The 25,702-nt window shown below is 35.0% G+C and overlaps 1 protein-coding gene across 1 annotated transcript in view; it reads left to right on the plus strand.

The window, feature by feature from the left end:
* The window catches only part of PSME4 (proteasome activator subunit 4), an 87,760-nt gene extending 64,130 nt beyond the window's left edge, over nucleotides 1-23,630 (plus strand). The window contains exons 33-47 of the mRNA XM_019719483.3: nucleotides 256-409; nucleotides 969-1,038; nucleotides 1,968-2,093; nucleotides 2,651-2,803; nucleotides 4,420-4,524; nucleotides 5,064-5,155; nucleotides 6,334-6,465; nucleotides 7,139-7,347; nucleotides 9,064-9,149; nucleotides 16,336-16,464; nucleotides 17,143-17,298; nucleotides 19,306-19,468; nucleotides 20,621-20,754; nucleotides 21,469-21,608; nucleotides 22,140-23,630. Of these exons, the coding sequence (XP_019575042.3) occupies nucleotides 256-409; nucleotides 969-1,038; nucleotides 1,968-2,093; nucleotides 2,651-2,803; nucleotides 4,420-4,524; nucleotides 5,064-5,155; nucleotides 6,334-6,465; nucleotides 7,139-7,347; nucleotides 9,064-9,149; nucleotides 16,336-16,464; nucleotides 17,143-17,298; nucleotides 19,306-19,468; nucleotides 20,621-20,754; nucleotides 21,469-21,603 (1,844 nt within the window). The 3' untranslated portion in view covers nucleotides 21,604-21,608; nucleotides 22,140-23,630. The remainder of the gene's footprint in view (nucleotides 1-255; nucleotides 410-968; nucleotides 1,039-1,967; nucleotides 2,094-2,650; nucleotides 2,804-4,419; nucleotides 4,525-5,063; nucleotides 5,156-6,333; nucleotides 6,466-7,138; nucleotides 7,348-9,063; nucleotides 9,150-16,335; nucleotides 16,465-17,142; nucleotides 17,299-19,305; nucleotides 19,469-20,620; nucleotides 20,755-21,468; nucleotides 21,609-22,139) is intronic.
* Nucleotides 23,631-25,702: the final 2,072 nt, after the last annotated feature.

Consider the following 25,702-nt stretch of genomic DNA (forward strand, 5'->3'; position numbering starts at 1 on the left):
AGTATGGATCGTACTTGATTTTCTGCTCCCAAATAACTATCCCAATACCATTCAATGGGTAATCTCATCTCTTCCCCTCTGATTTGAAATGCCATATATATATATGTGTGTGTGTATATATATGTAGTCTTGCCCTGAGGGAATTTTCGTAGTCTTTTTATGTATATAAAGTCACACTAATCCTATTGTTTGAAAGTTGAGAATAATTATAGCATGGATATTTTTAAGTTCATCAAATGTAATTGTCTTCTTTAGGTGGTTACCCTAAATCCACTCAAATTCTTGCTGGTGATAGGCCTGATAATCGTTGGTTACATTATGATAGCAAAAGTATACCAAGAACCAAAAAAGAATGGGAGTCAAGTTGCTTTGTGGAAAAAACTCACTGGGGATATTACACCTGGCCACAGTAAGTTGCACCTTGCCATGCATCTTACTATTAAAGAGGTTATCTTTGATATGATTTGTTTTGTCATCTTTTGGTTTCTGGGGAGGTTCAGAAGCACTTGAAGCAATTAAAGAGACTCTGATACCAAAGATACACAATCTCCAAGTGTTTTTCCTTTTCCCTCTTTCTCTTTCCTTTTGCTCCTGCCAATGCTATGCGTCAGTCCTGCCTCTTTTTCTTGTTTTTCCACTGAAACACTTAAGACTTCCTTAGTTCTATCATTATACGTCTAAGGTGTTTGTTACTAGCTGCTCTAAATGATATTCCTACCTGTTGATACTAAATGTGCCTAAACTAGTCCAGAGAAACTTCCTTGTCTTTTTATTGTTGACTCCAATAATTTTTGTCATCAGCACACATTGATCTGATAGATTTTTGAGGCCAGGACTGTTAGTGATGTGCTCCTATTCCCAAACTTAGCAGCTAATAGAATTCATTAAAAGTGCCTTCAATGCTTTCTACCCATGAAGCTCTAATATTTTTTCTATGTGTATGACAAATATAAATTCTTACTGTGTAGGAATATGGTTGTTTACGCTGGTGTGGAAGAGCAGCCTAAGCTTGGCAGAAGCAGGGAGGATTTGACAGAGGTAAGCATTCCGTTTTCAACTTGTGTAAAGTTTACCCTAGTTCAAATGCATCTTTTAGCCATTGGTTTATTTCAAACTCAGTTCATGTTTTGTTTTTCCCCCAATTCGTCTATTTCAGTATAGCACTGGGTTAAATATTGGTAAATATATACTCTCTTACTTCAGCCCTTCATCTTCCCCAGCATCGTGCCCCCCACATTCTATTAGGGCCAGTGGGCAGGATTCTTTTTGTATCTAGGGTTACTCTCAAGTTACTACCCTACGCCACTTGGTACCATTTGGGTCCTACTTTATGTAGTTATCTACTTTTTTCCTATACCATTTCTGTCTGCTAGCAGACTTCTTGAAGGCAAAGATAATGATTAGCTTTTTAGTTTATTGTATATAAATAAATCATGGGGACTCAGTAAACAGATGTTTGTCGATTTAAATCTTCATAAAACATTTGTCATTTTGAAAGTTGATTTAAGAGCTTTTACGTTTGTGTCGTCCTCAGTTAAATTAATGGAGTTGTAACATTTATTTTCTGATTCTTGACAAAGTTTACATTTTAATGTCTGATGTTTATATATATGGAAATAATTTTCTGGGGTTTGGTTTATCGTTTTGGGACTTTTTGTAAATTGCACACAAGATGGCAGAGTAGCATTAAGTCTTCTCTTCCCAAGCAGATAATTCACAGTTTGAGAAATGGAATCCAGACTTGAAAATCTGAAGAAAATATTTAGCTATTCCTAGGATTTAGCATTCTTAGGAGGCAATGTTATATTGGTTCTAGAAAGCCTCTGTGAGAACTGAAAGTTCTTTAGAACAAAAACAGTAGCCAACTGTGGGATATCAAAACTTTTAGTGTTGGATTTTAATGTTTTCAGAATAATGTATTTAAGTGGATTCTTAACCCTGATGTTCTTTTTTTTTTCACTTTATAGGCAGAACAGATTATATTTGATCATTTTTCTGATCCTAAGTTTGTTGAACAGTTAATTACTTTTCTATCTTTAGAAGACAGAAAAGGAAAAGATAAATTTAATCCTCGACGTTTTTGCCTCTTTAAGGTAACTATGTTATTTATATACCTTCTTCATAAAGCTTAGTCACTGTCACTTGGTAGGTTCATAAGTTTTAAAGTATTTTATCAAAGTTTGAGTTTAGTCATGTTATTTTCATTTAAAATGACTCTGGAAGTGAGGCCAATCATACTGATCGTGACTTAAGGTCGTAGGACTCTTTATTTTTTAAAAAGCCCTTTTTTTTGTATTTATCTTTAATATTTGTAATTAGCAGTAGAAGCCAAAAAAACCCCACAAAACTATGCATTTGATGTTTGATTTTTTTTTGGGGGGGAGGTGTGCATGTGACCTTTCTAAGGTCAGAAAGATTATTAATTTCTATTTCACTGATTATATATTTTGATGTGCTATGTAAAAATGACTGTATTCTTAACCATTTTAACTTAGAGATATTGTTAAAGCAGTTGAGTTCTAGAGGGAGAACTGTTGGGGGTTTTATAAGCCCAGTAGTAATGTAGTAAACAAATACAAGCATATTATAATTATAATGGAGATAATAGTCATTTAAGTGCTGAAGGACTTTCTTTTCTTTGTTTTTATAGGGTATTTTCAGAAACTTTGATGATGCCTTTTTGCCAGTTCTGAAACCTCATTTAGAACGTTTGGTTGCTGATTCACATGAAAGCACCCAGCGATGTGTTGCAGAAATTATAGCTGGTTTAATCAGAGGTTCTAAGCATTGGACATTTGAAAAGGTGATGTATTTGAACAGCACACTCTCTGTTAGAGCTGCATTATCCGTTTATGTGGCCATTCCCAAAACGTTAGATATTAATACTTAAAATACGAAGTGTTCCATTCGATAATGCTTTTGTGTATAGGTTACAGAGTAGTTAGTGGTCTCTAGGTGACATTCACTACATTTTAAGATTTGAATTATTTGCCAACATTAGTGAAAAGTCAGAATATGCTACATAAAAATGATTTCAGTTTCTCTTTAAAAAATAGAAAGATCTTGGAACAGTGGTAGTGCACTATTGCACTGTATCATTTGGCTAGTGCAGTGCAGGGGCTTCTCCTTCCACACAGCACTCTCTAGCTTCTCACTAAATCCTTTCTCTTAGTCCCCTTGCTCATCTACATTACTTATTTGGTCTTCTAGACAGTTTGTGTTTGACACCCTTTTTGTTTTACTATCACTTTTTTAAATTGTGAGATTAATTTTTCATTCTGCCCTTAGGTTAGTTTCTTAGCAAAATGCACTAGACTGAAAATAACCTGGCATTATGTCTGGAATGCCTGAATAGAAGGTGGGCCACCATTTCCTCAAACAAAACAAGTATTGTTTTTGGCAAATTTAATTCCACATAGTTTTAGGTGAAGTATGAATGCTTTTTAATATACTTATTTAGTTATATGTGTTCAATTCACGTATTAAGTAAAAGTATGTGTTAATTTGTAATAGTGCCTTTTTCCTGTACATGGAACATGGTTATTTAAACATGTCATACATACCCATACTCTTGTCATCTTTTCTCTGTTATTTCTGAGTTACTTCTTTTTCAGACACATCTCCTTTCCTCAGAAGTTGTTTAAGATACAGCTTTCTTCTTCCTTGTAATCATTGCCCAGTGCTACCACCGGCAACTTCATCCCAAGCCCTCCCCAGCATTCATCCTGTATGGGTCCTTTTCACTCAAGTGCAGTCAGTCCATGGACCGACAGCATGGGCATCACTTACTTGGGAGTTTGTTAGAAAAAGTAGGATCTCAGGTTCCACCCTGATCTAATGAATCATAATCTGCATTTTATCAGGAGCGCAAGGTGATTAATATCTCATTGAAATGTGAGAAGCATCTGTACACATGTATTTGCAGTCTCTGTACAACGGAACATTTAAAAAAGCTATTGATAGTAATCCTATCCTAGGAATTGGAAGATTATATTTCAGGCTAATACTAAATTGTATTAAAATATCATTGCTTCCTGTATTAGAATTCAATCAAGTGACCTCTATAAGGATGCAAAACTTAGAAATGATTGAGAGTTTGTTTCAGCCTAGTATACTAAAATTTTAAAAAGAGGACCTATCAGTAATATGAGAGATTTTGTAAGGAACTATATAAGGTGTCTCTTTTCTGAATAACTTTTTTTTGGGGAAAATATCATCTTATACCTGAGTATGTAAGATGATAATATGGTGGTTACTTTCCTGGACTATTTGGGTGTTCTGAGAAATAGTTTCAGTGAAGTGTGTGTGTGTGTGTGTGTGTGTGTGTGTGTGTGTGTGTGTGTGTGTGTTTTCCAAGAGAAGATAGTTGAAGAAAAATGTTCTGAGCATCATTAACTGTTTCCCATGTGTTTTGAGCAGGTGGAGCAGCTGTGGGAACTCCTGTGCCCTCTGCTTAGAACAGCGTTGTCCAACATCACGGTTGAAACATACAACGACTGGGGCACTTGTATAGCGACATCCTGTGTAAGTGCTCCTGCTCATGTGTGTTCAGCTGCTCTATCCAGACTTTTATACCCTGTCTCAAAATCTGTGAAATCTCATTACACCTCTTGAATCTTGAAATTTTATTCCTAGTTTTGTCATCTAATTGGAGATGGCTCTGGTTAGCCTTTCAAATTACCCTTGAATGATAACCTAAGAGATTATTATTATGTCTTCTCTGCCATGATAATGCATTTTTTTTAGATTAAATGACAAGCCAAATCATACGTAACTTATAAAAGCCAGATGATGCAAAGTTATAGGTGTTTTCAACACTAAATATGTCCGTCGCTTTTATACTTTGATATAAAGACAATCCACTTTAGCTAAAACAATTTTCTCTCTTAATCTTTCTAATATGAGCTATGGTAATACATTTGGACTTGACTCACCTGTAAGTTTGAGTTTGATTTTCTTCCTCTATACTTATATTTATTTATATTTCTAAAATAACAGGATCTGACTTCTTTACAGAATTGTAGAACCCCTATTTTATTTGTTAATTTATATTTTCAACACAGGAGAGCAGAGATCCCCGGAAACTTCATTGGCTTTTTGAGCTGCTGTTGGAATCACCATTGAGTGGTGAAGGAGGATCCTTTGTAGATGCTTGGTAAATAAAAACAAAACTTATGCAGTTAAAACATTTTACAACAAAAGATACCATTTTTGTTCTTGATGTATGAATGGAAGTAAACTCTGTGCTCATAAAGGCTAAATAATGTAACTATAGTTGACCCTTGAACAAAATGGTTTGAACTGCCCTGGTCCACTTAGATGCAGATTTATTTCAGTAAATATACAATCAGTCCACTGTAATCCCCAGGTTTCATACCCACAGATTCAACCAACCTCGTATTGAAAATACTGTTGGGAATCCACGGATGTTGAGGGCCGACTGTGTGCATTGTTTTATACCATTTTATATAGGGGACTTGAACATCCAGGGAGGTGCTGGGACCAATCCCCCTGCAGATAACTAGCAACAACTGAAGTTCTGGGAGAATCAAACCTTATGTGCAAATTTTTTACAGCACTGGGGTTGGTGCTCCTAACCTTCGTGTTCAAGGGTCAACTGCACGTTCTTCTGTGAGATGGTGTGATTCAGTTCAGTTCAGTACAACATATGATACTAAGTAGAGTTATTTCTCAATTTGGGACAAGTAGGAGAAATGGAAGCAACCTCAGCAATTCATGCTTAAGTTAGATTCAGCGTTCTCCACTGTCAGAGCTTTTATATTGCGACTGCCTAAAAAGTACCATGACAACATTAACTTCTTTATCACATCTCCTTTTTCATTCTTTCGTATCAGGAAAGAAGAGAGTTATCCTTTTAAGGAAAAATATACTTGGTGGGGTATAAAGAGTTGGAAAAAATTAGTGGACAAGAGAAACAAATGTAGATAATTTTGTTAATAAGAATAATTATTACTGAGATCTATGTAACTTTACTAACACTCGTCACCCCAATAAACTTTAATTAAAAAAAGAATAGTTATTAATTATTTTTCTTAGGAAACTTCTGGTGCTTAGAGATGAACTCAAATAGCATTCTAAAGTCAGTATTTCTTTGGTGGTATAGTAGTGTGATGAAATGAGAATACAGAGAAAATGATACAGGAAAAACAGTAAAGTCTTCATTAAGAGGCTGTTTTGAATTGTCAGTTTTATTATTTATTAGGTGAGAAAATGAAATAATTATCGTTGGATTCCAGACATCATTAATCCATACTGTCAATATGTAAAGACGGAGAGGAACTCTAACACACCTCTCCTGTGCTTTCATTTTAGTCGACTCTATGTTCTGCAAGGCGGCCTTGCCCAGCAAGAGTGGAGAGTGCCTGAGCTATTGCACAGACTACTGAAGTACTTGGAACCCAAACTCACCCAGGTTTACAAAAACGTCAGGGAAAGAATAGGGAGGTAGGTATTTTCTCTGTGATACAGTGTACCTCTTGAGTTTTTTTATTATTAAATTTTAATACCTAATAATACATACTGGTTATGTTGCTACTGAGTTTCATGGTGTCCTCTTCAAATTTTGTTTTATATTTTGTTGTGGGACACTAGACAAGAGGCTCTGAAGGTAAAATAGGCTAGCTGTTCCACACCCCAGTTTTGTTTTAATTTTTTTATTGGGGACTATTGGGGGACAGTGTGTTTTTCGAAGACCCGTCAGCTTCAAGTCAAGTCATTGTTTTCAATCTACTTGGGGAGGGTGCAGCTCACTGGCCCACGTGGGAATTGAACCGGCGACCTGGGTGTTATGAGCACTGTGCTCTAACCAACTGAGCTAACTGGCTGCCCACTGGCAGCTCAGCTCCAAGTCAAATCATTGTTTTCAATCTAGTTGTGGAGGGTACAGCCCACTGGCCCATGAGGGAATCGAATTGGTGACCTGGGTGTTACAAGCACTACGCTCTAACCAACTGAGCCAACTGGCCACCCTCACACCCCAGTTTTTAATACCTCAGAATTGCAGGCACAAGCACAAGAGACCTCCAGGAATTGTGTTGGTCGGGTTATTATAACTTTTGAACGCTAGTTTTATTTATAATGTGGGATCTCTTCTTACTATACATGTTTTATTTTACAGTGTGCTGACCTACATATTCATGATAGATGTTTCTTTGCCAAACACCGCGCCAACAGCATCCCCTCGTGTCCCTGAGTTTACTGCTCGAATTCTAGAGAAATTGAAACCCCTCATGGATGTGGATGAAGAAATTCAGAACCATGTTATGGAAGAGAATGGAGTTGGTGAAGAAGATGAACGAACTCAGGGCATTAAACTCCTAAAAACTAGTGAGTGGCTAAAATTAGTAGAAACTTGCTTAAAAACAGACATTTATTTAGATTTTCCTAAGGATTTTTTCTCCTATTTTTCACTGTGGCAAAATGTACATAATATAAAATTAATAGTTCAGTGGCATCAAATCCATTCATATTATTGTCCAGCCATCACCATCATCTATCGTTAGTATTCTTTTCATCTTGCAAAATTGAAACTTACCCATTAAGCAGTAACTCCTCATTTTCCTGTTCCCCCAGGCTCTAGGAACCACCATTCTATTTTCTGTCTGAATTTGCCTTAGACTAGGTACCACATTTAAATGGAATCATACATGTCTGGCTTTTTTCACTTTGCATTGTGTTTTCAATGTTTATTCATCTGTTGGTGGGCATTTAGGTTTTTTATACCTTTTGGCTATGGTGAGTAATACTGCTATAAGCATTGGTGTAGAAGTACCTGTTTTAAGTCTGTGCTTTCTTTTGGGCATCCAAAGTGAGTTGCTAGACCATATGGTAATTCTGTGTTTAACTTTTTGAAGAGCCCCCAGGCTATTTTCTACATCCTTGCCAACCAACACTTGTCTTGTGTTTTTATGACTATAGCTATCCTAACTGGTATAAAGAAGGTATCTTGTGGTTTTGATTTGCATTTCCATAATGATAAGTGGTTGAACATCTTTTTGTTGATTTGCCATTTTTGTGTCTTCTTTGGAGAAATGCCTATTTAAGTCTTTTGCTCATTTTTTAATTAGATTGTTTTGTTGTTGAGTTATAGTTCTTTATAGAGTCTGGATATCAATCTCTTATTTGATGTATGATTTGCATATATTTTCTCCCATTCTCTGGGTGAATGGGAGAAAATATTTGCCCTTTATATTGTCCTTTGATGCACAAGAGTTTTTTTATTTTGGTAAAGTCTAATTCATTTTTTTCTTTTGTGGCTTTTTTGCTTTTGGTGTCATATCCAAGATATCATTGCCATATCCAATGTCATGAAGTTTATCCCTTAAGTTTTCTTTTAAGAATTTTATAGTTTTATCTCTTACATATAGGTTTTTAATCCACTGTCAGGTAACTTTTATATATGGTATAAGATAAGGGTCTAGCTTCATTCTTTTGCTTGTGGATGCTTTGTTGAAAATACTGTCATTTCTTCATTGAATAGTCTTGCCACTCTTTTTGAGAATTAATTGGCCAAATGTGTGAGGGTTTATTTCTAGTCTCTTTAGTCTATTCCATTAGCCTGTATGTATTTATGTCAGTACCACATTGTTTTGATTACTGTAGCTTTGTAGTAAGTTTTAAAATCTGGAAGTTTTAGGGCTTCCAACTTTGTTCTTTTTCGAAATTGTCTTGGTTATTGGTGGTTTCCTATTGTTATATCTAAAAAGTTTTCAAGGATTCTAAATATAAACAACTAATATAGTCATTATTTTTGCTATGTTAGGATTATTGAAGGCTAGTGTTAATTTGTATAGTTATATGGCAGACTGTTAATAATTTGCTCACTCATTCTTTGAGAGTGGCTTCAGTACCCTAGATTGGTTGACACCCTTTGTGGGTCCTGTCTACTACTTACTGATCAGTGTCTAATTTATGAAGTAGTATAGACAATCTCTTTGTTAACATTGAAGAGCTGTCAGAGTGGATGTCTGACATTACAGTATTCTGCTTTGTGGTCTCTAACTGGATAGCAAAGACTGATTCTGCATGTTCATTTCCAAATAGTATTGAAATGGCTGATGGCGAGTGCAGGAAGATCCTTCTCTACAGCAGTCACAGAACAACTTCAGCTTCTACCTTTGTTTTTTAAGGTAAGTCTGTAGATACAATTAACAGTGCATCTCCTTTTGACCTTCACAATGAATTTATATTTGTCATCTGATGGTTGATATGTTTTTAGACTGTGTATGATTTTCATTAGATGAGAGTGGTTTAGTATTTTTTGAAATAATCTTTTTAATATTAGGTTAAGAGTAGGATCTTGACAGATACAAGGAAAGATTACAGACAGTGTTTCACTGATAGCCAATTTCCAAGTAATAATTTAGGAACATACTGATCGCTGAAAGAAAAACCACAATAAAATTTTTGAATATAGCTATTTCTGACTTTTTAATTTAACGTATAATCTGAAGATCAAGATGTTCAGTATGTTTTGTTTTACAGTTTTAAATGGCACCATAATTGGTTCTAACAAATATCTGCAGGAAGTAACTTGTCTCTTGTAATCATATAATGACATTGAAATTTTATTTGATGAAAGGTGTAAGCTGAGGTGGTTTTAATTGCTTGTCTAGTCAGGGAATGGAGCCAATAAAACTAAGATCACAGATTGATATATTAGTTTCCAGGATTATAGTTTGCAGTCATGCGATGGTTGGCTGTGATTGTTTTACTCATTGCACGTTTGGAAGGCTTGGCACAAACATCACCACTACTTGACAATTATTGGTCAGTATAATATATAATAGATATTATTATGTCAGGAGGGCGTTTATTATTGTTTATTTACAAATAGCATGCTAAACTTTTGATTTGCCACAGTATGCTTTGTCTTTAGGATATTTCAAAAAGATGGTGCTATCAGTAATTGTCAAAGATTCACTACTAAAATGTTTTTAAGAATGCTGTGTAGGGCCTGATAAAAGTGAACAGTAACTTTTTAGTTCGTGCGAAAGTATTAGTTTGGTGCAAAAGTAATTGTGGTTTTTGAAATTTTTAACCTTTTAAACTGTAATTACTTTTGTACCATCCTAATATAAAGGTCCTTGTTACATGTAGATTCTTGGTGTAGATAGGGTTTGTCTTTTCAGGCAGTGGTGCTTAAACTTTTTTCCACTGCCACATGCACAATGAACATAAAACATGATCAGGCAGTGAATGTTGGCATAGCTGGAGTTCTACCCCTATTCTTTCACTCAAAAAAAAAAAAAAAAAGAATCAGAAAGCTAATATATGAGAAATATATAGAAGAATGATTTGAATCCACTTGAAATTTATGAAAAATGGAAATCATTAGAAAGCTCTACCGCATAAGTTGCTAGTGACAGGGCCCAACATTTAACCTGAATATACAAATATTGAGGTTGAGAATCTGCTTTAGGCCATATTGGTGAATGGCGTCTGAGGTACGAAGGCATCACAGCACAGATGAACAGTTATTTTGAGACAGATTAGACATGAAGGATAAAAAGAGGAATATAAAACAAAGCTATTTGCTAAACTGTAGGAAGAGCACACACGATGGAGATAAAATCAGAAAATTCATTCTGGACATATTTGAGGTGCTTATTAGAGTCTAAATGAAGTATTATGTATCCTATTCTATGAAAAGCAGTTTTATATGAATGAAAGAATCCGTTGAGCTAGATAGTGTGTGTGTCTATCGATTTTTTTATATATCCCTTGATATATATATATATATATATATATATATATATATATATATATATCAAAGTGATATATATGTCTCAAAGTGAAAGCTTCAGTTATATGCCTGTTCTATGTCCTAGCTTAAGAGTCTCCATGTTGCTCAATATTAACACGTTGCGTACGGCGGGGTTTAAATCCCTCGTGAAGATTCTCGTGATCCGTACGCAACGTGTTAAGGAAAGAGGATTTCCAACCAAGAATAGTTTGCAGAGCACTGACTTTGGAATAAATAAAGACCTAGTTTAAAATCCTGTCTGTGACAGGTGCTTTTTTTTGTGTGTGTGACCTTGTGCAAACTACTGAACTTCTAAGACCGTTTCCTTATATGTTAAGTGTGGAATAATAGCAGTATCCCTCACAGAGCGGTGACAAGGATGAAATGAGATAATTCCTATAAAGCAGAGAGCACAGTGTAAAATATGCACGTATATTATTTTTGTTACTAGTCTTTAACTGAATTTTAATTTGGAATAATTGAGAGCTCAAATGATAGTGGTTAGGGAGAAAGAGGGGTCGTGTTGCATGCCAAGTTGCATGCTTCACTAAATGTTCATCAAAACTCACCACTGTAGAATAATAGTTTTACATATGTCAAACTTAGAGAAAAATTAGCAGATGTTTGATAATTGGTATAAAATTACATGCCAGTGATAGCATTTCTTCAGAAAAATTATTTTTCTCAGTAATTAGAGAAGACCCTGTAAAATATTTTCTTTGCTAACTAAACGGACAGCATTTTCTACATGTTAACACAGTTTAATGTGAGTTAAATTTTATCTGTGATACACTAAAAATAATAAATTTGTATGAAAATAAGGCAGAAGAAACATTAAGATCTCTTTTTTACACATCGGTGTATCTGTTCCGATTCTTTGATTGCAAACACAAGAAGCCAAATGGCTATGGCAGCAAAAGCAGGAAGTTAATTAGATTATCTAGACGTGCTAGGGTATTTCACAGAATGTAAGTAAAAGCTTAAGGACTGGGTAGGAACCACAAAAACTACGGGGACCCAGGTAACAGAAACTAAGCCTCTGCAGGGTGCTGTCTCCGTTTATCTCTCTTCAAGATTCCAGTACCCAGAGGAAAAAGTCTCACTGGCCAGACTCAGGTCTCTTGCTATGATCCTTTGATTGACAATCCCGCCAGAATGACAGATGAGAAGAATGATTTCCCAAAAGTTAATCAAGCTGTCATCATCAGCAGAAGGAGGAATGGATATTGGCTAGAAAATGCACATATTTATGCTGCAAGTAGCCATTAAAACATCCTTATTTCAGCTTTTAAGGAAAACCTAAATCACTATAGGTCAGTCTGTTTTATAGTATGGCCAGAAAGCAAAACAAAATAATAGGTAACACATGAAGAAAACCTCTTAATTTCATGGGCATAGACTTTTTTCCCCAAACTTTTTATTTTGAAATAATTGTGGATTCACAGGAAGTTGTGAAGATATTAAGAAGGGGTCCCATGATCTCTTCACTCAATTTTCTCTGTTACATTTTTTCAAACTATAGTACATTTCAAAATTAGAAAATTGAAATGGGTATGTGTATAATTCTGTCATTTTATCACATGTATAGATCTGTGTAACCACCACCACAATCAAGATACAGAAATATTCCATCATCACAAAAATCTCTGTGCTACCCCTTTATAATCATACATACCTTCCTTTCCCTCACCATCCCTAACCTCTGGCAACCACTAATTTGTTCTCCATCTCTATAATGGTCATTTTAAGAATGTCATATAAATGGAGATATGTGACCTTTTGTGATTGGCTTTTTTCACTCACACAATTCCCTTAAGACTCATCCAAGTTGTTGCACATAAGAAATGTTTTTCCGTTTCTAATGTTAGACTTTTCTTTCCCCCCAATATTGGAGGGAAGATCTAGGCAGATTTTTTTAATGAAATGGCTGGCTAATCCACCCCGTTCAGTGGCAGAACATTCCCAGACTTTAAGGTTGTCTGATTCCTAGCTTTTCTATTAACAATACATGTGGTTCTTAGAAAATTATGACAATGTACCACATGTGTTGTTTTAAAAGTCATATGATATCTAGAAAGAAAACTAATACTTTTAGGAAAATACTAAATTTGAAAAGTTGAAGGAGTTAGATTCAGGCAAATGTACCTAAAAAGCAGTTGCTAATAGGGATAAAAGGTATTCTTGTGATTTCTTGAGATGAACTAATGAAAGTACTCTTCCAAACTTAGAGGCTTTACTTTGTTAACAGAAAGTTTCTGTCCCACAAACAGTAATGTTGTTGATATACATAATCACTGCAAAATAAAACATCTAAAAGATTTTGATCTCACTGGCACATGAAAGTAGTGTATTTCAAATGAGTTAGTTGTTGTCCAACATTAGTAACTGCTTAATTTGCTTTTAAGAGTTTTGGAACATGGTACTCTGAATGGTGTGCTTGGTCTATTGGATTTCAGGATTTTGCTCTTTTTAGTTTAGCATTCTAAACGTGAGAATATTATGTCTTAATTGCATTCATAACACATTTTTTTCGTGAATGGTAGGAAGAGAGACTGCTTATAAAGCAGGTGAGTGAGTCACCTTAAATTCTTTTGGTAATATGGTAGGTAGGCCTGCCAACAAATGAATATAGTCTTTTGTATACTACAGTTCAATTAACTAAACTCTAAATCACTTTGTTTTTACTATGGGTGAATTGCCTGGAGATTTGGACTGTTAAGTATTTGTAATAATTTTAATCCTGGCTTTGTTTGTTTGATGTGTATCCTTTTATAGTTTTGTCTGTGAACACAACTGTGCCAAACACTGCATTGAGGTGTGTGTGAAATTTGTTTTACAAAAAACAGAACTACTTTATTCAAGTTGATTTTTTTTAAAAACCTGATATATCATGACCATCTTCCTATAATTGCCTCTTTTTAATGATTATATTATAATGTCATTTATTTAACCAGTTTTCTATTGATGAACACTGGTTATTCCCAGCTTTTGTCTGTTAAAAACAATGCTAACAATATTTTTGCAAATATGAGTATATTTGTAAGATAATTACTGTATATAAAATTGCTGTGTAAAGAGATCTATCTGCATTTATAATTTTGGGGGATACTGCCCTCCAAAGAGGCTGTATTGTGTTATCTCTTTCCCTACGGCTCTGATGTTTTATATATTTAAAAAATCGTTGTACTTCTTTAGTGAGACTACACATATGTTGGCTATTTGTATTTTTCTGGCTATTTGTATTTATCTTATTTTACCAGTTTTCTGTTATGGTGTTTATAAAGGAGTTCCCTTTTATAGTTGCCTTTATTTTAAAATGATGCTTTGAACTATGTTAGTCCAAGATTATCTTTTTAAGCGGTTCTGTGGTTTCTCAAACATTTTATGGTGATACATTAAATTTTGCATCATGTGATAAAATTTATATGTTACTTTATGTAAATTTTATATAATGTTATAGAGTTGCAGCTTAATTTTCAAGATAATCCATCTTTACTGATTTGAAATGAAATCTCATACTTGTTTTAATAATGTCTGGTAAGGGAAATTACTTCCATGAAAAACTGGACAAATTATCACAGTGAATTAATATACTCAACTTGGTGGACCAGTTGTTGAAGAAACAGTTATTCTGACTTGTTAAAATTATAAGGAAGACTTTATTCAGGACTGTTGTGATGTGTCATGATTTTTGGTATAGGAGAGATTAGGCTCAACAGCAAAGACAACTGGGGCCGTTTAGCAAACAAGCAGAATGCAGGTGAGGGTAGTGGACTGGCCAGGATGGCAGTGAATGGAAAATTAAGAGGAGACCTCAAGGATAGAACCAACTTAATGAAACACTTGCTGAAAGCAGACCATAATGATCAGATAACAAGGGTGGGGGGTAAGGAAATTAAAACCATACTTTAAAAAGAAGCAAGAAAATACATTTAGAATATTTTAGAGGATATTTATTTAAGGATTGGGGACAAAGAAGGTAGAGTGAATATACCTTGTTTTATGAATTTTTCTTTGGAACCCTATAAATACTTTTTATAATCATAGAACCAAATTAAATGAAAAAAAAAATCCCTGAAAAGAAAAAGGCAAATAAATGAGCATTACATCATTGTGTATCTGGTTGATAGAATAAATATACAGAGCAGTGGCTTTAAAAATTCATATATGCCTTGTGGATGATATCCTTAGTAATAATATTGGAGTGAAGCTATTGTGTGTATTGTATAATAAAGAGCAATAATAATTGTCAGTAGTAACCAAGATTTTTAGCATGAGAGACAAGAGAGAAAAATCCAAGCTGTTTAGTAAAATCATAAATTTGAAACTATTATTTTTGTCTTGTAATCTTTGTATTTAGAAAATATGCTTATTTTCTAGCTCTGTTCTCCATAAAGCCCAGAAACGCTAATCAACCTAGTAACAATCAATACTCCTAGTGCCCAGATTATAATTTCTAAGTATCATTTCCCACTAGAAGAACCAGGGCTCCTTGGAAAAATGGCTGATTTCAGGTTTAGACCAAGAAAAGTTTAAACCTAGGTCATCTTGTCAGGCCAGTAACCAAGGATGCTACAGTGTGTTAAAGGACTCAGGAGTTCGACCACCGGTAAGAAGAGTAACTACAATAGATCAAAGCCATTAAATTTGTTGAAATTTATTAGTTCATAATGGTAATTAAAGAAAAAAAATTCATTGTTTACTTTTGGGGGATAGGGAAATCATTCTGACTGAGTAACGGGAAGTTTTCTGTATAAAGTAGTACAGGTAACAATGAAGAAAGCATGGTGTCACCAATTTTCAAATCTCTGTTTTTATAATGGTTCATCACAAAAAGAGACAATTGAATCTAAGTGAAGGAAACACACAACACCACTTATGTTGTGCCTAAACAGTCAGGCCTGAAGCCATTGAATACCACCACAGGGGTGCCATCAGAGAAGGAAAGCCACAATAGGGGAGACTATAAGACAGAAGGTCTAGATTCCCACCCAATCCCCTTGTTAAAAAAGGAAAAACAAACAATGGATTTTAAAAAAAGATGGGGGAATCTGTAGAATATTTTAATACTTTTAAAAGAATCTTTAGATTTCAGAGACATACCAACCAAATACAGTTTACGGTCATTATGTTGAACCAGATTCTAAAAATCCAATTGTAATAATGTGTGTGTGAAATAATTGGGGAAATTTGAGCACTACTGAATATCTTATATTTTAACTAATGAATTTTTATATTTGATGTCATTGTTGGTGTTTTATAAGCGACTTTATCTTTTAAAAGTACATAATAAAGTATTTATGGATGAACTATATCTGGGATTTGCTTCAAATTAATTGGGGGAGGGGAATCAAAGGAGAGCAAAAATGAAAGGATTATCCAGTTTTGTCATTGTTGAAGAAGTGACTGACTAATGGGGATTCATTATCCTATTCTCTGGTATTGTATATGTTTGTTTTCCACAGAAGTTGATAAAAGTAAAAATGTGATTTCTTCCATGTAAGGTTGCCTTTGTATTTATGGCTGTTATTTTTCATTTTATGTCTTTGGTGTGTTTTATTGTTCTCTAGATTGCCCCAGTGGAAAATGACAATAGCTATGATGAACTGAAAAGAGATGCAAAGTTATGTTTATCACTAATGTCTCAGGGGTTGCTTTACCCTCATCAAGTGCCTTTGGTACTTCAGGTGCTAAAACAAGTAAGAGTGTATAACAAATATTTATATCCTTTGGTTACAATTTTGGCTTACCATTCTAAGAATTTCACAAATCAACTGCAGTGCACACAGTACCCGATACTTGTTTTCATTCTGAAATTTTTTTTTTTTTTTTGGTATGAGAGAAGTCATGTACTAACCAAAGAAACACACCTAGATTCTGTACCTGGCTCTACCACCAAATTCTATGAACTTGAGCAGGTCACTCAACCCCCACATTTTCTGTATACACAGAGTTACTTTTTAAGTTTGAGTAACACTGAAAAATACTTTTTAAGAGCTCAAACTGGTATTCTTTTTGTAGTGGAATATAGTTCTCAATCTTTTTTGCTTTCAATACCCTATCTGCTACTATCAAAAGTAAAATAAAACAATGTGCAACCCTTGGAGGAGTTAGTCATTAATTATAAATAAGTCTCTTAAAATTGACTTTTATCTGTATGCTCCTTTCCCTTTACTCATAACCATTCATACATCCTGAATACCTTTACCTGAAATAGCTCATTTCATTTGGAAGGAAATATAAGACTAGCTTGCTCTAACTATACCTGTAAAATAGGTAGAATTACATTAGAACATACTATTTGCATGTAATTTTGGAGTCTGTCATCTCATGTTTCTGTCAGCACTCTCTTCATCGTTTCTACTTCTCATTCACAGACAGCAAGAAGCAGTTCTTGGCATGCTAGATACACAGTACTGACCTACCTCCAGACCATGGTATTTTATAACCTCTTTATTTTCCTAAACAATGAAGATGCAGTTAAAGACATCAGGTGGCTGGTTATAACTCTTTTGGAGGATGAACAGCTAGAGGTAAAATTTAAAGCAAATCAAAATGTAATAAATTTAACGAAAGCCTCATGGCCTCCTTTTACACAATGATAAGATGTGTTCTGTTAAAGTGTAAATTACTAAAAGTAACTTTTATTTTAACATAGCCCTACATGATTAGTTTTGATACTCTAATGTGATTTCCTGGAAACAGATATCGGGCAGTTCTTGTTCTGGCTTCTCTTTGCAGTTGGGCAGATAACATTACTTATTGGGCAGATTTTAAAAGCACTAATAGGAAGATACATGAAGGCAGCAGTTTCAAGAGAATGAAAATCTACATGTAAATGCTGTTATCCAGTAGACTTAAGACAGGATTGTTGTCCCTTTTTATTTTCTTTGGTAGAGAAATTAAAGGCAACTTTTGTGGTGAGGCTACATTAATATTTTATACAGAAAGATAAATTTATTAGTGAAATAGTCTAATGTAAGAAAAGCATGTTTTAATAAATGTGGAATAAGACATAACTTTCTAAATTGGCCTTAGAGAAAGAAAATGTAATTGAACTTCTTGTAGAATTTTTGCTTACTTTATGGACTTAATGGGTTTTCCATGTAGTGGAGCATGCCCCAAAATTACCATATTTTGCCATGTATGATGTGCACTTTTTTGCCCAAATTTGTGAGGGGAAAAATAAGGATGCTTGTTATGCATGGGTGGTACTAATTCCATATCTATATAAATGTTTTGAATTGTTTTATTTATGCTTATGAGTTAAAAGTATAACTCTAGAAATTAGTAACAATATCCGTATGCAAAATAATACTCTGGAATACGATAATCGGTTTTGCTAAACTTATGACACACTTGCAACAATGAAGAGTTCTTGGCCTTCTGTGATGTGTAATTATCGTAAATTTGTTACTGGTACATAAAATTTCTTGTACCTTGTATCTGTTCGTGTGTTTTGTAATTATTTGTTACATAAAATTTCATATACTATAATATGTTAGAAAAATGCTAAATTTATTTATAATGAAATGAAGTACCTAAATGTAAACAAATAAAAACTTGAACTAAAAAAATTTAAATGAAATCTTTTTCCCTGAAAGTTTGGGCCAAAAACGTGAGTATGCATTATACATGGGAGCACACTATACACGGCAAAATATGGTACATATTTTATTTGAGAGCACTGAAAATAGATTGTATCTATCGGAAACTGGGAATGGAGATTTCTCCACCTCTCTAATGAGCCCATTCATTTTGCAATCCGGTTTCTTTGTGTTCTAGGAGCAGCTATTGTCTAGTCCCAAGGGTACTCACACAGGGGTTACAACAGCTCCAACCGGCTTCAATTAAAATATTTACAGCTATCTGTAAAATTCTTAAAACTTTTTCTTGTATTTTTTAAATTAAGAAATGGAAAGGTGGGAATCTCGAAAGTCAGTGTTTTCTATATTAAAAGATTCTAGCAATTGCATTAAAATCTATTCTGGACCTTGTTTAGAACACTTTTATAGATTATTTTTATATCTTCTTCCATGTAGTAGGCTTAAACATACTGTAAACATAACCATGATGCTTATTAAAACTATAATATTTTTAAAACAGGTGATACTGAGTATCAGTAATACTTAGCTACAGCTATTTATGATAATATTTGAAAAAACTCTGTAGTCACCTAAATGCGAAATGTTTAAAGAAAGCTTTATTAGATTTAATGAGAACTGTTGGTCATTGGGAAAATTTATGGAGAAGTTTAATTTTGTATAAAATTAGTTAAGTATTTACTATCTGAAACCCTAATGTAGTAGCTTTCATCCATTTTTAGGCGACAGACCCTTTGACAATCTGGTGAAGTCTCCATTAAGAAACTGCAAAAGAGCAAAAAAAAAAAGGAGTAGGATGGGGCTGCAAAAGAGCATTCATAAATTTCATACAAATGCCAGGGAACGTCCCCACCCCAGTTCCCACACCACTTTTCTAGCCTCGTCATTCCACCAGCCTTGGGAGCTCAGCTCTAATAAAAATGATTGTCTCTACAGGTTCGAGAAATGGCTGCTACCACCTTAAGTGGTCTGTTACAGTGTAACTTTCTTACCATGGACAGTCCTATGCAGATTCATTTTGAGCAACTTTGCAAAACAAAACTACCGAAGAAAAGAAAGCGGGACCCTGGTTCTGTAGGAGATACTATTCCTTCTGCAGGTAACAGTACTCTTGGTAGAAAACATCCACATTCATTTAGGAATTAACCAGGTTACTCAACAAATATTTATTAAATACTTGTATTTGCGCTGGGTCTATGCTAATTACTAAGAATAGTTGTCTGGTTTTGAGGAGCTTTGCATAGAAGGCAAGACTGGAATGTAAAAGCAAAAATTGAGATAGTACAAAGGAACCTGTATACTAAGGTAACAGGTAAGAGAATAAGATCTGGTTATTATGTCATGTTTAAAGAGAAATATAAACGTGATTGTAAAGAAGTACCTGATCTTGCCACTGCTAACTACCGTCACAAAATAATGGAAAATATATAGAAAGATTATTAGTAAGTTGGAAGCTTATTGAATTTGCAAGAAGTGCTTAGAATATGAAGCTTTTAAGTGCTGGTTATAGTAGGCTCTTAATTATGTCATATAGTGACCTAATAGCAATTTCCAATAAAATAGTATTACTGTATAGTTTCTTTGCTTGAGAACTGTATTTTTTCATAATTAAGCACCAAAGTAGTTTCAGGTCTTTGTTATCCCAAGTGGCATTGGTTACAATTCTGACTACTCCAAATTCCTTTTTTCTTAACTTCAACTCCCTACACCATGTTTCATATATACCATATAATATAAACACATACATACACATATCTCTATTTAAAAATAATGAGAATTGGAAAGCACTTAAATGTAACTTCTATCACCAAAGAAATAACATAGATCCTGGAGAATACAGACACATTGCTGTTCTGTTTTGAGTGTGTTTACCTCATGAATTGATACATTCTGTGACGGGTAGTTGCATCTGGAAAAGTGACGTCTAATTTTGATTGGAGATTGTTTTAGGATCAGGGATTGTACCTTTGCATATGATATGAATTGATCAAAAAAGCCATAATTTAGTTAGTTTTAGCAAATGTGTGACATTCTGACCTAGATATAATTACGTGTCATTGAGGGACAGCTATAGGTTGTCTTTTATTCAGCCTCAAAAGTCATGTTTTCAGTGTGTGTGCATAAAGATTCATTTTAAATGCAGAAATTTACACGTTGAAAACAACTAGCATAATCGAAATTTTTATTTCCCTGTCACAAGGGCAGTGAAGTCCTATAACTATTTGGATGTGTATCACTGTTTTCTTTGCAGAGTTGGTCAAACGTCATGCTGGGGTGCTAGGACTTGGTGCATGTGTTCTTTCTAGTCCTTATGATGTCCCCACCTGGATGCCCCAGCTGCTTATGAATTTGAGTGCACATCTGAATGATCCTCAGCCTATTGAGGTAAAGTTGTTCCTTGTTAGTTTCTCCGCGCACATATTATCAGTGATGTTTTGTAGCAAACCATTTATACTGATAATTTCCTAGACACTCTGGACCATCTGCTTTAGTCCAGCCACTACTACAACCTCTGCCAAGACCAAGCCTACTTATCCATAATTATTAAAATCTTGCAGTGATCTTGCTGACATGTATATTTAAGATCTTTTGGTAGCAAAAAAATTACTAAAGCTTCTGTCCCTCCCAGTCCAGTGCAAGTAAAGTATTGGTAATATGTCAGTATAGTTAAATTTATACTATTTTATAGCATGTTGTTACATCTAACAGGTATCTTATCTAACTGGAAGCTAATATTAAACAGGAAAGTGTGATGGTATTATTTAGTGAGCACCTTTTTTTTTTTGCACCTATGTTCTTAACTCAGAAAACCAATGACTTTTTCCTTTTCACCTTGGTAAATTGATATTCAGTATATATTGAAACTGGCTTAATAGTGTAGTATAAATTCCGGTAGCTTGTCCTACAGTGCAGCTAGTAATTTCTAAAATGAGCTTGGTGGCTTTGTGAAGTAAGATTGACTTGTAGGTTTTGTAGTATTTTGTGAAGAGTGAGATCTGAAGTCTAGAGGGTTTGTTACTTAGCTAAAAGTATCCTAAATATAACCCTAGTTGTTCAGAGAGGTTAAAATAAGATGTATGTGGGTTGTCTACACTACAGATGACTGTAAAGAAGACCTTATCCAATTTCCGAAGGACGCACCATGACAACTGGCAAGAACACAAACAGCAGTTCACTGACGACCAGCTGCTCGTTCTCACTGATCTCCTCGTGTCACCATGCTATTATGCATAGCGGGGGTAAGTCGGCGCAATTCTGCGTTTAAAGAAGTCCCACGTCCTCAGGAATGTGTCCTTTGGTTTGATGACTGAGAAGTGGGTATTCATAAGTGTTTTCTTTTTGCTGGTATTCTTAAATGTCGTTTAGATAAAGAATTTTTTTAAATATGACTTTTGCGATTGGTAGTGGAAGTTCCCAGAGAATTTTTCCTTGCTTCTCTGCTTCAGGTATTAAGCAGAGAATTCATGTGACCGCTTTTAGACTTTTATAAATGAGTAGGCTTAGTAGCTTGGAAATGGTTAGATAAAAGAAATCTTAGTCTTAGTTTCCTCCAGAGTGGGGCCTGGGTATCTTGGATTGCCGTGAGGACTAGGTTCTATATAGTTGTGAGAACGTTTCATCTAGGTTATTTTATTATCCAGTATGTATTAAAGAGGGAGGACCCCAGGCCTTTCTACTGGGATAGGAAGCATAAGGAAAATCTCACTTATGGGGCTTTTAGAGTTGGGTGTCCTGTTGCCTGACTGACATTTTTTTCCTCCCTGATACAGATGAATAGTCCTCACTTCAAGCTCTTTGCATCAAAAATTCCAGATCCTCAGGTACCATCTGTGGTGACTCTGCAGGTTTTAAAACTCTGCCTCTGTTGAGCTCTCATCATTTTGGTGGTTTCTGTGTTTGGTCTCATTAGTCTGCGTTCCACAGGTTTTCAGCTGCCATTTTGGTTTCCTGACTTGTCCGTAACTGTTTCCAAAATATTGATCCCTTTTTCTTGGAGGCATCTGACAAAGCCACAATGTCTCAGAGTAGAGTTTATTACCCAGTACGATCATGGCATCCAAGACCAGACAGAGTCTAGAGACTCATTACAAAGCAGTTTACTTGGTATTGAGAATACCCATCTGTAATACAGATCCTGCCATTTCATCTCAAATTATTTTGAATTCTTTCCAAATCGCTGTTGGGTTTAGATGGTAATAGGGCTGTGGGCCATAAATCTGAGGCCTGGAGAGCCATGAAGATGGAAGGAAAAGAGGACAAGCCTGCAACCTAACTAAGGACCTGATGGATTGCTTGACCAAGACACAGAAGTGAAGTCTGTCCGTGTGCTTCCCACAGACTGGAGTTTTTGGTGCCGAATAGAAGAGCAGTTGCTAAAAAACTGAGGGTTTGGTGAATAAATTTTTGATTGATTGTTGTGTGTGAATACAACGTGTGATTTTGAAAATAAACAGCAACAATAATAAAAACGTTGACTGGGTGATTTTTACCTGTTTTCTTTGCAAATATTGTTTGACCCCCTGGAAACTGTTAAGGCTTCACTGAATGGAAGACTGCTGTGTTTGTGAAAATTCTGTAATTTTTTCTTTTTTCCCTTTTTGTTTTTTTTCTTTTTTGCCTGCAGAATCGTTGAGAGACTAAGAAGTCTTGATATTTAATTGATTGTTTAATAAATGTTATATAGATGTAAAAGACTGTATAAACTGTAGAGATAGCATTGGCAAGACTTTGTACAGATGCAACCTTTTACACAACACCAGTGTGTAATTAATTTGTAAAGATTCACAAGTAGCTATTATAGTGATTTTGGCTTTTGTATCAATTGAATGCCATTTTTTGTTTTTAAATTATTTTCTTTTCATGTTACAAAAGCTGAGGTGTGGGGTTTTGTTTGAGTTCACTTAATGTTAGAATGTCTGAATTTTTTATGTAACCTTTCTGTGTGCATCTCTGAATGCGAACACCACATGTTTGCCTATGACAAGTTTATAGAATGCAAGTTACCTTCTAGGTTAAAGTAATTCACAAGTTGGTGAATGTCATCTTACACGCTCTGTACAGTCTTCCTTAAAGGAACACTACAGCATATTTTTTAGTATCTTATTTGCTGAATGACTCAATACAGACCTAAGCACAGCAGAGGTCCTGGTACAGTGTTTTAAGTGTCAGCATACACAGGAGTAATCCCTGTATAGAGTAGTGCCAAACTGATTATTTCATTGTGTAATTAGTTTAAAACCCAATAAATGGATTGTTTGTAACACCCGGCTTTTGTCTTTATTAATAGGAGAGAATATTTCTGTAGGCAGTAACTCTGGTGGATTCCTTTTGCATCCATAGATCTGGATCTGTAAATTCATGCCTCCTGACCAAAATGAATTATCTAGATTAAACCTGTCTGGTACAGTAGCTAGTAGCCACGTGTGACTTTACATCTAAATTAAAAATTCGTTTCCTCAATCTCAACTAGCCACATTTTAAGTGCTCATTAGCTCCTTGTGGCTAGTGGTTTACCCTATTGAGTAGTACAGATCAATGTTTTCATCAGAGAGTTCTACTGGACAGCACTGACCTAGACGGTTGTTTCTCAAACTAATGGGAATAAGAAACGTGGGGATTTTGTTGAAGTTTTTAATTCATGCTCCCAGCTCATAATATTGATGCCTCATCCCGAGACCACACTTTGAGTAGTGAAGGTTTATATTGACCACTTCAGCTTTTTCTGACTAAGTTGCATGAAACTATGCCTTTGCCAAGTGGAACTTTAAAAAATATTAAGGTACTGGACCCACTGTGTTCCTCAATCAAAATTTCTCTGGTTGGGGCTCATCGTCATCTTCAAAAAGCCCCATAATGCTTCATTTGTGCAGCCAGGATTGAGAACCACTTGGAAAACTCAGACCCACTATAACATAAAAACAGTAGAAATCTGAGTTTCTAACGTGCCCCATGTGATTCTGATACCAGGTTTGGAAATTGCTTATTACCTTGATACCCCATTCTGGTTATACTGTGAATTATTTAATTCCCTAAATTTTCTACCAGTGGCCTCAAGAATGAAAGGGAGGAGGGAGAGAAGGGGTGGGTGGCTACTATTGTCTAAGGTAGTTCTTAAGTGTATGTTGCATTAAAAAGAATGAAGAAAGACAGAGCAGGAGGAAATACAAATTTGGCAGGGTAGGGTGGGGTAGTATCAGGCTAATGTTTAAAAATCTGCCCATTGAGTCAAGATAGGTTTTTAGATGGGAGCTTGGGGGAGAGTGATGAGTGGTGAGGACAGAGGAGAAAGCCTGTATGTATCCTTGAGATAAGAGCTATTAATCTAGTTTCTAAATTGGATCCTTTAAACAAAGACTACAAAGTTTGTTTGAAAATTTAGGAGGAAGATTTACCCACCATTTTTGAGTATTGCCCCATTGTTGAACATCAAGGTTGTTTCAGTTTTCCCTACTGCAAATGACACTGCAGTGAATATTTTCGTAACTTCATGCTTAAATTGTTTTCCTTCAAGCATTTCGATAGGATGAATTGCAAGGAATGAGATTTTTTGGGTCAAGAATCTAAGCATTTTAATGGCTCTGATAAGTATTGTTTTCCTCAAAGTGCACATATATCAATTTGCATTGCCAATGATAGCGTGTGTTTGAATTCTGGTTTCCCGGCAAAGGATAGCACAGTAATATCTTAACATTTTAGCCAGTCCTGCTTGTGGGGTTTCTTGCATATTTTCCATTTTTTGACTACTAAGCCAGTGTTCTTTCTAATTTGGCACACTTGGCTGGTACACTTTGTAAATTATAGCAGCTGTAGCCTTGCCGATGGTACTAACTAGTTCTGGAAACTCGGTTCCTGATTTCCTCGTCTAGATCTCTGGAATCCTTTACAACTGTGAATTGTTTGTTTGTTTGTTTGTTTTTCCAGTATGAGATAATTTCTCCTGTAGGTGTAACTGCCTCATTCCAGCCCAAACATAGGTACTATAATCTATTGTGGCCAAATGCCTGGAAATGAGCTGGCAATTACTTAAGTAGTAGCTAAGTAATATGGAAAGGGATATAAATTGAGTTTCCACTTTCAGTACTAATCTTTTTCTGTTGATTATTTCTAGGGTCCAAGGTCACCATTATAACATTGATTAGAACTGCTGCATTGCAAGTAGTTGGTAGTGGAGTATAAGGTGGGAATTAATTGGAAAATTTTCTTGAAGTTATTTCTAAACAAAATTCTGACAACATAGTCAACTCCTGGACTGAAGTTCTGCTTCATAAATTATCCAGCCCTCTTGTTTTTCTCTTGGTGAAAGCACAAGGGAACTCGGAAAGATAAGTTAATA

The sequence above is a fragment of the Rhinolophus sinicus genome, chromosome 2, assembly GCF_057876585.1.
Source record: "Rhinolophus sinicus isolate RSI-liver-muscle chromosome 2, RSI-T2T, whole genome shotgun sequence".
NCBI lineage: Eukaryota > Metazoa > Chordata > Mammalia > Chiroptera > Rhinolophidae > Rhinolophus > Rhinolophus sinicus.